Source organism: Pempheris klunzingeri, chromosome 3 (assembly GCF_042242105.1).
Source record: "Pempheris klunzingeri isolate RE-2024b chromosome 3, fPemKlu1.hap1, whole genome shotgun sequence".
NCBI lineage: Eukaryota > Metazoa > Chordata > Actinopteri > Acropomatiformes > Pempheridae > Pempheris > Pempheris klunzingeri.
This window is the reverse complement of record NC_092014.1, coordinates 22738947-22751583: the sequence shown is the minus strand read 5'-3', so window position 1 is coordinate 22751583 and position 12637 is coordinate 22738947. Positions and strand designations below refer to the sequence as shown.

The window sequence follows — 12637 nt, the reverse complement described above, 5'->3', positions numbered from 1 at the left end:
CAGTGGGTTGTGTTGACTGCTCCGCTGTTTCAGCCAGAGCGTCTCTGCTGAAGAGACGTGTCTGTGAGTCAGAGCAGCTTCTCTCAGTTAGCACTGCATGAGATATCATGGACACTCTGAATGGTTTCAGCCACAGGCTTGTTAGCAGGCCTGCTAGCTGTATCATACTCTCATTTGCAGCTGCTGTAGAATTTGTCTCATGTGTTGTTAAACCCTCTTGGAAGCTGCCGACCAGAATATGCTAGTGCTAGTAGCTAGCCTGCCTGCTAACATATTTGGAGTGTCTGTGAGATCTACTGTAGTGCTAACATAGAAAAGCTGCTCTGCCTCATGGACTCGTCTTCCTAGAAGAGACACAAGCAGAACTGTCATCATAACACTTGTTATCAAGGTTGGGTTGACCGCAGTGAAAAAGGCTAATTTGGTAACCTTGGGTTGGCATTACAAGCTTACAAGGTTTACTGCCTTCCCAGGGCCACAGCTTCCATCATAGAGGCCCTCTCTTATATAATGCATGTGGAGGAGTCATGCTAAGGAGGCTCCAGTGCGTCATCGAGCCACCATTTTAGCCCCACCCAAAACACAAAAATGATTTAAAAAAAACCCCTAAAAACTCCACAATTAGTACATAAGTCTCTGAATGTGCTTTACACAGACCTTAAGAGTGTGCATGGGGGAATGAAGAGTCATGGTAAGTTAATAAGAAATAGTGATGGGGGAACTTCTAGGCGCAGAGGTACCTGCTGTGTTACTCCTTGGGTTCAGGGTTGCCTCTGGAATAGAGATGGACATAATTGTTTTGCTTGTGCTCAATAAAGCCACTGTACTAATAAGCTTTAAATAAGAGATTTACAACCCCCTGAAGATGACTGCGGTGACAATGTGCTCTTCAGCACTGTACTGAGAACAGTTAACACTATTTATTTTGTGTGCACATGTTAAACATACAGACATCCTCCAGACAGTGACTATTTACCATTCTGTTACTTTTCTTACTGCGGTATCTGTGCCATGTTGTAGCCTCAAAGAAATAAAAAGGTGAACGAGACCAGAGAAGCAATCAAAAACACTCCAGCTGTCCAAAAAGGGAAGACAGACAGACGGACTCTTTGGTGCTTTGTGCTACCTGAGTTTGCTCTTGAGAGAGTTGACCTCGCGGCTCATGGCATCGTTGGCCTCAGTGGCTTCATCCAGCTCACGCTGCAGCTTCCTGCGGGCGGCTGTAGCGCGCTGAGACTCCTCCTCTGACTCCTCTAGCTGCCTCTTCAGCTGCTTCATGCGACCATTTGACTTTTCAGCCTGGTGAGCAAAGAGGAAATATGCAGTCTTCTGATAAGCCAAATAGCCATCTCTGTGCACTGGACTCCAAATGTCCCCACTCACAAATATGAACACACTTTCTTGTCTGTGCAAAAAAGCAACAGTACCTGGTCTTTGTACTGCTCTGCCTGCTTCCTTTCGTCTTCCACCTGCATTATCAGGTCCTTTAGCTTCTTGTCCTTCTGGCGCATACTCTTCGACGCTGCCTGCTTCTCTCTGAGAATACAAAGTGTAACTGATGTAATTAAAAGGAAAACTTTCTCAGGTTAAAAACAGAAACCAGAACTATAGTGATGGAACTCAAAAGTGAATCTGGTGAGTGTAACCATATAAAACCATTATATCAGACGTAATCCTTGACTCTTTGACTGTCCCCGACCTGCTCTCCTGCTCCAGCTGCTCCTCCAGCTGTGCCACTTTAGCCTCCAAGGCGGAGATGGAGGACTTGAACTTGGACTTGACCTGGTTCTCCATCTCCTGGAGCTTAGCCTTCAGATCCTTGTTCTGGCGCTCCATCTGCTGCCGAGCGCTCTCGTTCTTCTGGGAGGTGGTACGCTCCGTCTGCAGCTCGTTGTTCAGCTGATCCACCTGTGGAGGACACACACGCAAAGGCAGGGATGAAGCCACTGCGCTTTTTGAGCTCTGCGACGGCTCAATAGGCTGTTACTGTCCGGTCACCTGCTGCGTGCTCTTCCTCAGCCTGTCGTTGAGGATCTCCATGTTGCTCTGCTCTTCCTCCAGCTCCTCCTCTAGCTGGGAGATCTTAGCTTCCAGACGACGTTTCTCATCTGACAAGGCCGACCTGCACGCAAGGAGCGCATCAGAGAACAAATATAAACAACCTGCTCTTCTGTGTTCACTTCACAGACATTGCAACATGGTTGAATCTCCACCCACTTTCCAGAGGAGTTGCTGGCCAGCTCGTCAGACAGCTCATCTCTTTCGGCCTCTGCCTGCTTCCGTGCCCTCTCAGCTGCAGCAAGGTCCTAGAAGCATGTTGGAGATTAATCCCTTGTTTCTTGTCCCTGCTCTAAAAAAAAAACTGCTGCCTCATTAGGAGTCAAATGTGTTACCTCCTGAAGCTGCATGAGCTCAGCCTCCAGACTCTTGGCCTTCTTCTCACTCTCCTTTGCGGTAGTCAACACCTCCTCTCTGGCAGCGCGGGCGTCTTCCAGCTCCCTCTGGAAGTCCTTTGTCTGGGCCTGGTGGGATGAAGAAAAACAGAGACAGCAATAGGGAGGGAGACAAGAATATCAGCATCAGAATGTGATTTGTTCACCTGGTATATTCACAGCACTTTGGCCAGAGACGTTTGATGGATATCCTAATTTTTCTCCTATTACATATTATCTCTTTGTGATGGTATTAATTCCATGTAAAAATGTAAATCTACTGTTTTCATTTTTAAAGATATCAGTTTGCTATAGTTTCACCTGTTTATAAGAAATTATAAAAGCAAACAAGCGTCTAAAATCAGCCGATAGCCGACAGTGTTGAGACAGCATTTCATCCACCCCTTTACTCTCACCTGGAGCTTGCGGAGCTGTTTGATGGCCTCCTCTCGCCCCTTAGTGGCCGTCTCGATCTGTCCCTCCAGGTCTTTAATGTCTGTCTCCAACTTCTTCTTGGCTGCTGCCGCGAGGGCTCTCTGCTTACGTTCATCCTCCAACTCGGTCTCCATCTCACGAACCTGCAGTCAACACGCAGCATTGCTTAGTCTCAAAGTGTGACATTTTCTGATGGTGGATCAGATCCCATACTTTCATTTGGAGGTTGATATATTTGATGCCTCTCTACCTGCTTGACAAGCTGTCTCTTCTTCTCCTCTCCCATCTCATCCCGTCCCTGCAGGTCCCTCTCGAACTGGGCCTTCAGGGCCTGCATGTTGACCTCCAGACGCAGCTTGGCATCCTCAGCGGCCTGCAGCTCGTCCTCTAGCTCCTCCAGCTGAGTCTTCATCTCCTCCACCTGGGCCTCCAGGCCTCGCTTGGACTTCTCCAGCTCGTGGACCTGCCATCAATACATTCCCATATTAACTCCTATATTTTGGTGTAAATAGCATAGAGAGATGAGCCCAGTCCATTGAAACCATGTTCCGTCACTAACATTTTTTCCCACATCGTCCTTGGAGCTGATCAGGTCCTCCATCTCCATCCTCAGGGCCTTGTTGGCTCTCTCCAGCTCCTCTCTGGAGTCCTGGGCCTCCTCCAGAGCTCTTGCCAGTGACAGAGCCTTGGTCTCCTTCTCTCTGGCCTCAGCTTCAGCACGGTCTCTCTCATCTGCATATTTACTGGAGATACTCTTCTCCTCTGCCAGCATCTGGACACCAGAGAGGACAGAAGGCCACAGATAATGTTTTAGGGTGTGATGCTAAGTTAATGTAACCAGCAGTGCTGGGAATTACTCTTTTTGGTAATAAGTAATTTATGGTGTTTTCAAGTTTAGAATCTGTGTAATGAATTAGTCTACCTATAGAGAATAGACTGTAGTGAAAAATATCACATCCCGAATATTATTATCTTTAGTGTTACCCGTTTTCTGACATAACTGACCTGGTCAAACTTCTTCTGCTTCTTCTCCAAGTTTGACACATTCTGTCTCTGGTTGTCCAGGTCCATCAGCGTGTCCTCCAGCTCCTGCTGCAGACGGTTTTTGGTCTTCTCCAGCTTGTCATATGCGGAGGCTTTCTCCTCAAACTGGGTGTTTGCTGCCTCCAAATCTCTCTGCAGACGTTTCTTGCCTTCTTCCAGCAGCTCGATGTTTCCTGTCATTTCATCTAGCTTCTTCTTTGAATCTGACAACTATGGACAGAGGAAGACCTTATTAAGGAGCTAAATATGAAGACAATAAATCCTACCTTTTTTTCTGATGTTTGTTCATCCTCCAGTGTCTATGCATTCTTCTTAAGACCTCACCTACAGTAAAACATCACTCTCTCTAGTCTCTCTCTCTAGTGACTTATACATTAACCTGTAAGTTAGCACCCCTAGCTTGAAGTCTGACCTGGATGTTGAGGGTGGACACATGTCTCTCCACGTTCCTCTTGGCCTCCATCTCCTCCTCAAGCTGCTCCTGCAAGCTGTTCTTGTCGTCTTCTGCTTGCCGCAGCTTTGTGGAGAACTGCAGTTTCTGACGTGTCTCCTCAGCCAGCAGTTCCTGTAGCAGCACACCAGGTCAAAGGTCAGTGCTTTCATTCTGACCTATTGTCAGTAAACATTATGTAGTATATTTAATATAAATTTACACGTAGACTGTTTCAGGGTTATGACAAAGCTGTGTCAGTTCTAAACGTTCTGCTGTAAGTCCAGTTACCTGTGTGTCCTGGAGTTGTGAGGTAAGGCTGCTAACATCCTTGCTCAGCTTGATGTTCTTGCCTTCTGCTTCATTCAGTATGTTTGTCACACTCTCCAGTTCGACCTGTATGAAGAAAAATATCCATTGACTTTGATTTTCAGCATATCAGTGTGGCAGCTTTTAAAAATGAATGTTATTATGTACAGTATTGATGTAAGCACTGAGAGCCATTTACGGTGATCTTAGAGCAGCGCTCTCCCAGCTCGGCCTTCTGCTTCTCGCTGTCGCTGAAGCGAGACTGTAGGTCGGCCACCTGACCTTCCAACTTCTTCCTCTTGTGCTCCCCGTCTTGTTTGGCCTGGGTGAGTGAGCGCACCTCCATGGTCAACTCTGACGTCTCCTTCTCCAGAGCTTGTTTAGCCTTCTCCAGGTTTGACCTCACCTGAGTAGAAGAGAGAAAATACAAAGTCATTGTCGTGTGTATATCGACTAAGATGAACGAGGGAAATTACATCGGAGTATTTCTAACGCTGTATGAAATGAGGCAAGCCTACTCGTTTGGACTGCTCCAGCTGCTCTGTGAGCTCCTCCGCAACCTGGGTGTGTTTCTGTCTCATCTCCTGTATCTGAGCCTCATGGGTTCGGTTCTCGTCCTCGATGGCTCTCTTCAGAAGGTTCACCTCCTGCTCACGTTTGGCCCTGGATCATGGGGATGTTTGTCATTTTAAGCTATCACCTCTAGAATGTATTGTACCGTATTCATAAATTATTGATATATAATAACTTTGTAAAATCCTTTGAATACATGTTAGAATGTATGTCGGTATCACATGACTGACCTTAGCTCCTGCTGTGTAGCAGTGGTGTCCAAAGTGTCCTCTAGCTCAGACTTGAGGGCCTCCAGCTCCTCTCCCAGGTCACGCTTGATCTTCTCTGCCTTGTTCCGAGCCGCCCGCTCAGAGTCAAGGTCCTCTTGCAGGTCCGAGATGTGTCCCTCCAGCTCTCTGATCTTCTTCAGAGCGTTGCTCTTCTGAGCTGTCTCATCTTCTAACCTGTGAGGTGGAAAAATGCATCGAGGATGTTGTTGGCATGATGAAACGTTGGAAATAGCATCCAAGAAGTTGAAAGTTAACATGGTATAAAGGAGTAGCGATGAGTTACTAGGCTTTGTAGATTCACTTGCACTGATGATTACATCTGTAAATGGGTACTATTTTTGTTAAGTCTCGGGATGTTACCTGGCCAAGGCGTTCTGTAACTCCTCCTCCTTCTTTGCGAGCTGGGCTTTGAGGTCAGCGATCTGCGCCTGCAGGTCGGCTATCTGCTCTTGCAGGTCATTCGACTCTGCTTCCAGCTTACGCTTTGCCTTATCCAACTCCTGTCGACCCTTCTCTTCCTTTTTCAAGCGCACTATTAAGTTCAGCAGAGAGATTAGTATGCATGAACGTTTGGCTGTGATTGTGACATCTGTGATGGTTTTGAGGGTGTTAATGCATGACAATCAATAAGAGACATTTACCCTCTAGCTCAGAGATCATGGACTCGTGCTTGTTTTTGAGCTTGGTGAGGTTCTTTGACTTCTCCTCTTCCTCTGCTAGGTTGGTACTGAAGTCTGCAATCCTCTCCTCCAACAGCTTCCTCTCCTACAAAACACCAAACACGTACTCTATTAGCAAAGAACCTACTTATTCTTACAGCACAGTAACTAGTCTCTCAGTAGGTGACTGGCCAGTGTAAGAACTTCTCTGTTGCTGCTTTTCCATATTTACCTTCAGCAGCTTGTTGTTCTGGTCCTCCATAACCAGGATGTCGTCCTCCAGCTTTTTGACCTTCCCGTCACAGGTGACCTTCTCCAGCTGCAACTTCTGGCGAGCATCTTCCTCCTCCTCCAAATGTTCTTCCAATTCCTACATGAAGAACACTGCAGCTTCAGTTTCTGCTCCTACTTCATCACATTACCGGAGTTTGGAAAGAAACGAGGTGAGGCTCCTTATCTATACAACAGCAACCAGAAACAATAACTTATGAGCAAGAAACAGATGTGTGGACCTGCATCTGCTGCTGCATCTTCTTCTTATCCACTAACAGCGCCTGAGCACGTTCCTCTTCTTCATCCAGTCTCGCCTCCATCTCATGGAGGATCTCCTCCAACTCCTGCTTCTTAGCCCCCAGTCGAACCCTCATCTCCTCGGCCTCAGCATAGAGCTCTGTCTCTGCTTGGAGCTGCTCCTGCAGTGCGTTCCTTTCCTCCAAGACCTGAAGCAGGCAGACGGGAAAAAAATGGGCTCAGCTTCATTGTTTGTAGATTCCTGGTAGACCTTCGACAGGAGCATATTCGTATTGGCTTGGGTTTAAATGCATTAAATAACCACTTAAAAAGGACACGGACAGGATACTTTGACATAGTTTTAAATGCCGTGAAATCAAGAGAAAGCAAAAGAAAGTTCATAAGTATCTTTGTGTCATTGTTGCAGACTTCATCTGCAGACTTCATCCTTTACCGATGTGTGTTTCAAGTTGATCTCTTTCAGCTCAGATTCAAACTTTATGGCGACGTCTTTGGCTTTCTGCAGCTCTTCTTCCTTCAGAGTCATCTCCTCCTCCTGCCGGGTCACTTGCAGCAGAGGCTTGACCTGTGGTTCAGGAGGAAGGGTAACATCAGATTTTTAAGTCAATGAAAGGCAAAGTTTGTATTCATTCAAAGACATATTAGAGGAGCCTCAAATACAAGGTTGTACTGCGATTTTGTTGCATTACTGTACAGAGTGATAAGCTGACCTTTGTGAAGAGCCTCCACCACTGCCAGTTCCTTAGTTTGAGGTAGGCAGCACAGTTCCTCTGGATCACTTTCATGGCTGTGAGTTGCTGTTGCCTCTTGGCAAATGCCCTTTAAAAATACGACAGTGAAATCAATATGTCATTTATAATATAAAGCTCCAGCTCCGTTGTCAGATTTATAGTGGTAACAGTAAAAAAGTACAGAAAAATTATGAAAGCCTCCTTCTACCGTTAAATATGTCAAAATACTGTCTAAAAGTTAAAGAAAAGATAAATTGAACTTGTGATGAACAGCACAATTAATTATAAGGTGAAGTGTGTGAGGGGGGAGGCTTGTGTATTCATACTTTCTGGCCAAGAAGCCTCTAGCCTGGGCCTGGAAAGCGATGATGACCACAGTGATCTTCAGATCTCTCTCCTCCTCCAGCTGGGCCAGCACTCCTGTGCGGAAGAAGATCTTACTCTGTCCGATCCTGTATAGGTTAGGGTCCAAGTCCAGATGCTTGATCTACACAGACAGAAGATCAGTCACACACGGTATGAAAAGTTCTGAATGAACGTAAAAAAAAAAAAAGTTTGGATCGTGGAGCGGAATTTTGAACTTAGGTCTTTACCATGAGGCAGCAGGCTTGTTTGCCATCCATGAAACCTTTGGGGATAGCATTAGCAGCCAGGATCTCATAACTATCAGGCAGGAAAGACACAGAGAGATGTCAAGAATGGTTTACAGAAATATAAACTGTAGGAGCACTTTCTACATTAGTCTCCTCAGATCCAACTCACCGCTGGCGGAACTCCTGGAAGACAATTCTGTTGGGAAATCCTTGTCGGCAGATTCTGATCCCCTCCAGCACACCGTTACACCTCAGCTGCTCCAGGACCAGGTGAGCATCCAGCTTCCCTGCCTGAAGAGAACAGTATTTTAGTTTTATTACATTGAGTTTGATAAAGAAAATACACATAAATCACTCAGTACTGTATGGTTACTCGATTGTTATTTTCTTTCTAAACATACAGTCTTTTCTGAACTGGTTATCCTTCAGGGTTATGAGACTACCTGTGCCCTGTACAGATACCCAGTCCACCACATGAGACAACACAGGAGACAGGAGGCAGCTGCCAGTCTAAAACAGTATGACCGACTTTTTTCCTCACTGTGTCAAATACACTTCTTGACTATCTTGAAAGGAACTTTGCCGTAAGAGACACTATGTTAATGACATTGCACTTGTCTTTACCCTCTTCTCGTGGTTGGGGATGATGCATCTGACGAAGTTGGGCTGGGTGTTGTGCAGTGTGGTCATAAGTTTGGCCAGAGACTCCTTGTAGAGTTGTCCCACTGTGCGGAACATCCCCTTCTTGGTCTTTGAGGCACTCGGCATGGAGCTGTCTGTCATCTTGGCTATTGTATCAAGACCCACCACTCTGTCCGCTGAAATAAGCAACACATTATTATGTAAATGGTGAAGAACAGTGTGTTCAGTCCCAGTGTGCTGGATTTAATGTGCTTGGTTCCTATTGTATATCTTAAGCTTTTCATGTGCAATATTTCAGATTAATATGATGTTTGTAAGAAAATGAGAGACTCCAAATGCGAGTTAGTAACCTAAAATCAAAATTTCTTAGTATCACTGTACCTTACTTTAATTTATTTATTTAGTGTGTTTCCTACAATAATCGACAGCTTTGAATATGAAATTATATTTAAACTGGTTATGGGTGATCCTCTTGTAACCCATTGCAGGTAAGCTGTGGGCCAAAAGTAAAGCCAGACATCTCACTGTCTTTCCAGAGGTCTTGCACGAACAGGCTGGAGGAGTTGCTGAGCAGTGCTGTGACGTTGTCATTCAGAGGGTCCATGTTCTTTGTCAACCAGGCTGTGGCGTTATAGTCCACCTACAAGCAAAACAACACATCAGTTGTTATTTGTTTTTTAAATTGTCAGCAATCCAACTTGTTTCTAATCATTTTACCCAAAGTATAACTCAAATGAAACTGAAGTCCTCAACAGAGGATACTACATCATGCTTTTATCATACCACACAGATCCCCTCATACTCACCCTCCCAGCATAATGGAAAACAGAAAACTCTGTCTTGTCTTTGAGCTGTTTAGGTTTGGCAAATTTCATGTGGTTTGCTTGTGTGTTCATGAGTTTCTCCACAAAGGAGACATCTGTGGCTTTGGGGAACCAGCACTCCTCATCCAGCAGGGCCAGGATGCCTGGAGGGTTGTTCTGCAGAGAATATGCACTGATTACTAAGTGTGACCAAAATGTCAATTAAGACATGTTTTATTGAGTCACAAAATATCTGCACTTCGTATGAGAACTTGTCTTGTGAATGATGTGGATTTAAATGTGCTTTTATTGTCTCAAGGCCGCTCACTGGTCTCTCGATGAGCTCAATGGTAGGCTGCAGGTCGAGGCCGAAGTCGATAAAGTTCCACTCGATGCCCTCCCTCTGGTACTCCTCCTGCTCCAGGATGAACATGGTGTGGTTGAAGAGCTGCTGCAGCTTCTCATTGGTGTAGTTAATGCAGAGCTGTTCAAAGGAGTTGTCCTGCAGCGACCAAAAAACAAAACTGAAGATGCATACAGTGTCATGCATGAACATATTTTCTGTGTTTAATGAGCTAAACAACAGCTTATTGGTTTCTGACTCATCAGTGATCAACAGGTCCATACCTCAAAGATTTCAAAACCGGCAATGTCGAGGATTCCCAGGAAGGAGGCTCCCTGGCGTTTGGTCTTATCCAGGGCCTTGTTGACTCGGGACAGGATCCAACGGAAGAGTCGCTCAAAGACAGCCTTAGCCAGGGCCTCAATAGCAAAGTCAGCCTACCAAACACACACATACAAACACATGAGCGATGAAGTTGATTTTAAGGACAGGTTTATTTGTTGCAGTATTTGTTTTATTGCTCTCATGGCTTCACAGAGTGCACTCCCTGTAGTACCTGCTCTTTGGTCTGTGCCTTCTGCACCACTTCTCGGCCCACTTTGATTCGAGGGGTGAGGATGGCACGGGTAAAGTCTGTCACATTGATGCCCTGCAGGTGACACACCTTCTGGGCCGCTAGAGAGGGAAGAACAAATATTTTGGTGTACTTTACACAAGTAAATCTATCTATTTTTTTAAATTTCACAGCCACAGATAAAAATAAGTTGAAATGAGAAGTTGTGGTGTCTAACCGGTGTTGTCTGGCATGGTGGCCTGCTCCTGGTTCCTCTCTTTCTTGAACTCAATGTTTCCCAGTTGCATGACTGTGGAGCACACCTTCAGGATATCTGACACAGGCATATGATAGTTAGAGAAACAGCAGTGGCACTTGGCCTAATCACGATCCAAGCACACAACTGTACTCTTGCCGAAGCAGAGTTTAGATCAGACTTATCACTGATACCGATTCTCTCCTCCTCTGTGAAGCCCATGATATTCATGGCCTCCATGGTCTCTTCATACATCTCATCGTCTTGCTGGCCTGTGATCTGAACATGGCCCGCACTCAGGAAGCGGTAATTACTGAAGGGCTCCAGTAGAAGCTCCTCTGAAAATATAATACACAACGTTCAATGGTTATTTATCGTGGTTTAAAATCAGTAGAAGGATTACATGAACCTCTTTGAATTGAGGAAATTTTACAACCTTCTAGTCTTAAAAAAAAATTGAAATGCTCGACAGTGAGACCTTAACCTGCAATAGCTTTTTTCGACAGGATCTTATATTACTGAAACTTTGGAAGAGAGAAAAGCAGCGTATTTTATCTCACCACGCAGTTTGTCCTGAGCACCGGCAATCATGTAGTAGAAGATGTGAAAAGCTCTTTCTGTCTTTGCTTGTCTGATGCAGCGAGATTTCTCCAGCAGGTCTGAGAGTGTCAGCTGTTAAAGAATACATACGTACTGTGCACAGAGGAGGCTTTAGGGTATAAACCTCTGTTCAATCAAAAAGCCTTTTTCTGTGTCTTATCTGCTTCTGCCTTGGTGGTTAATAATAAGTGAATATAGTTTGAATAAGACGAGGAAAAACAAGATGGAGAAAACAAAAGAATCATACATTGGAACATGTCCTTCTTCTTTAAGGCCTTTCAACTTCACCAACAAATGTGTCCTAGCAAAAGCAACAACATTTCCTAGAGCAAGAAAACCAGGATACAAGTCTCAATATTGGCTCCAACAATGTAGCCGGTCACGTCAAAGTTGATTCGGATGAATTTACCCTGCGAGAGAGATAAGGAGAGAAGACGTTACAGGATGAAACAGTGTGATTAACAGAACATGCCCTAAAGACTCCCATCAGAAACAAAACCAAACAAAACAAAACCACATCTACTTCCAAAAACAGCATACTTACAAATCGGGAGGAGTTGTCATTTTTGATGGTTTTGGCATTTCCAAAGGCCTCCAAGATGGGATTGGCCTGCAGGAGCTGCTTCTCCAGCTCCCCCTAGTGACAAGAGTGATATGCAGGAACATCACTATTATAAACTGGCTGTTTGGTGGGGGTGGGATGCAGTAGGTCGAGATCGGTGGGGGTGAAGTGGTTCAGGGTGGGGATGGTTTGGGGATGATTTATCAGAATAAGACAAGATGATGGACTTAATTAGGTGAAAAATAATTAAATCAACCCATTAGTGATCAATAAATATCCTGACAAGTAAATCTGCAACTAGCTCTAAGGTGCGAATATAATTCCTCACTGATCTTCTTGGACTTTTTTCAGTATATTACCTAACACAGACACATGACCTAATGACTTCTCCATCAGTTTTGAGAAAAATTGTTAAAATGAGGAGAAGCTGCTGTTGTTGATGTAGAAACAGAAAAAGAGACGAGGAGTGAGGTTATGTTGGGTCAGACGAGGCATCCAAATAACGCTCACAATGCAAACAAGCCTTTGCATTCAATGTGTCAGGAAAATTCAAATGATTCAGATTCACAAACAGCTATGATTTGTTTCCAGCGTGACTGTGGAGCCTGCCGACCGGTGGGTGGGGCTGGGTGATGGTCGGTAAATGAAGCAGACATCCTGTCACTCTGCATCGAGCTAATCCACCTGATCAAAGGGGTCTGTGTCAGCCTAGCATCAAGGTCAGGTGCTGGAGATCTCTACCTTCAGAACACTCCCTTCAGCTACCCTGTAAGCGAGCTAAAACCACGGAGATGATAAGGGCTCAACTTGTGGTAATATGGTGATAAAAAAGGACAATGGTGCGATGAAAAAAATGATGAGGACTAATGATG

At 45.1% G+C, this 12637-nt stretch overlaps 1 protein-coding gene across 3 annotated transcripts in view; it reads right to left on the bottom strand.

Annotated features, from left to right (window-relative positions):
- Positions 1-12637, bottom strand: part of myh11a (myosin, heavy chain 11a, smooth muscle) — a 28923-nt gene that overhangs the window by 1917 nt on the left and 14369 nt on the right. For 2 of the 3 annotated variants that reach the window (XM_070827845.1, XM_070827846.1), the window contains 35 exons: positions 11748-11840; positions 11550-11613; positions 11164-11262; positions 10798-10941; positions 10586-10681; positions 10351-10469; positions 10079-10231; positions 9780-9953; positions 9455-9628; positions 9174-9288; positions 8631-8824; positions 8176-8297; positions 8007-8076; positions 7740-7900; positions 7393-7501; positions 7116-7247; positions 6664-6870; positions 6384-6521; positions 6134-6257; positions 5853-6024; positions 5454-5666; positions 5169-5313; positions 4850-5056; positions 4633-4737; positions 4324-4476; positions 3873-4121; positions 3427-3639; positions 3118-3330; positions 2849-3010; positions 2394-2522; positions 2218-2306; positions 1999-2122; positions 1700-1908; positions 1428-1536; positions 1127-1299 (listed from right to left, as the gene is read on the bottom strand). In XM_070827845.1, the coding sequence (XP_070683946.1) occupies positions 1127-1299; positions 1428-1536; positions 1700-1908; positions 1999-2122; positions 2218-2306; positions 2394-2522; positions 2849-3010; positions 3118-3330; positions 3427-3639; positions 3873-4121; positions 4324-4476; positions 4633-4737; positions 4850-5056; positions 5169-5313; positions 5454-5666; positions 5853-6024; positions 6134-6257; positions 6384-6521; positions 6664-6870; positions 7116-7247; positions 7393-7501; positions 7740-7900; positions 8007-8076; positions 8176-8297; positions 8631-8824; positions 9174-9288; positions 9455-9628; positions 9780-9953; positions 10079-10231; positions 10351-10469; positions 10586-10681; positions 10798-10941; positions 11164-11262; positions 11550-11613; positions 11748-11840 (5153 nt within the window). Of the gene's footprint in view, positions 1-740; positions 774-1126; positions 1300-1427; positions 1537-1699; positions 1909-1998; positions 2123-2217; positions 2307-2393; positions 2523-2848; positions 3011-3117; positions 3331-3426; positions 3640-3872; positions 4122-4323; positions 4477-4632; positions 4738-4849; positions 5057-5168; positions 5314-5453; positions 5667-5852; positions 6025-6133; positions 6258-6383; positions 6522-6663; positions 6871-7115; positions 7248-7392; positions 7502-7739; positions 7901-8006; positions 8077-8175; positions 8298-8630; positions 8825-9173; positions 9289-9454; positions 9629-9779; positions 9954-10078; positions 10232-10350; positions 10470-10585; positions 10682-10797; positions 10942-11163; positions 11263-11549; positions 11614-11747; positions 11841-12637 lie in introns of all 3 variants that reach the window. The other variant, XM_070827847.1, reaches the window with a different exon arrangement.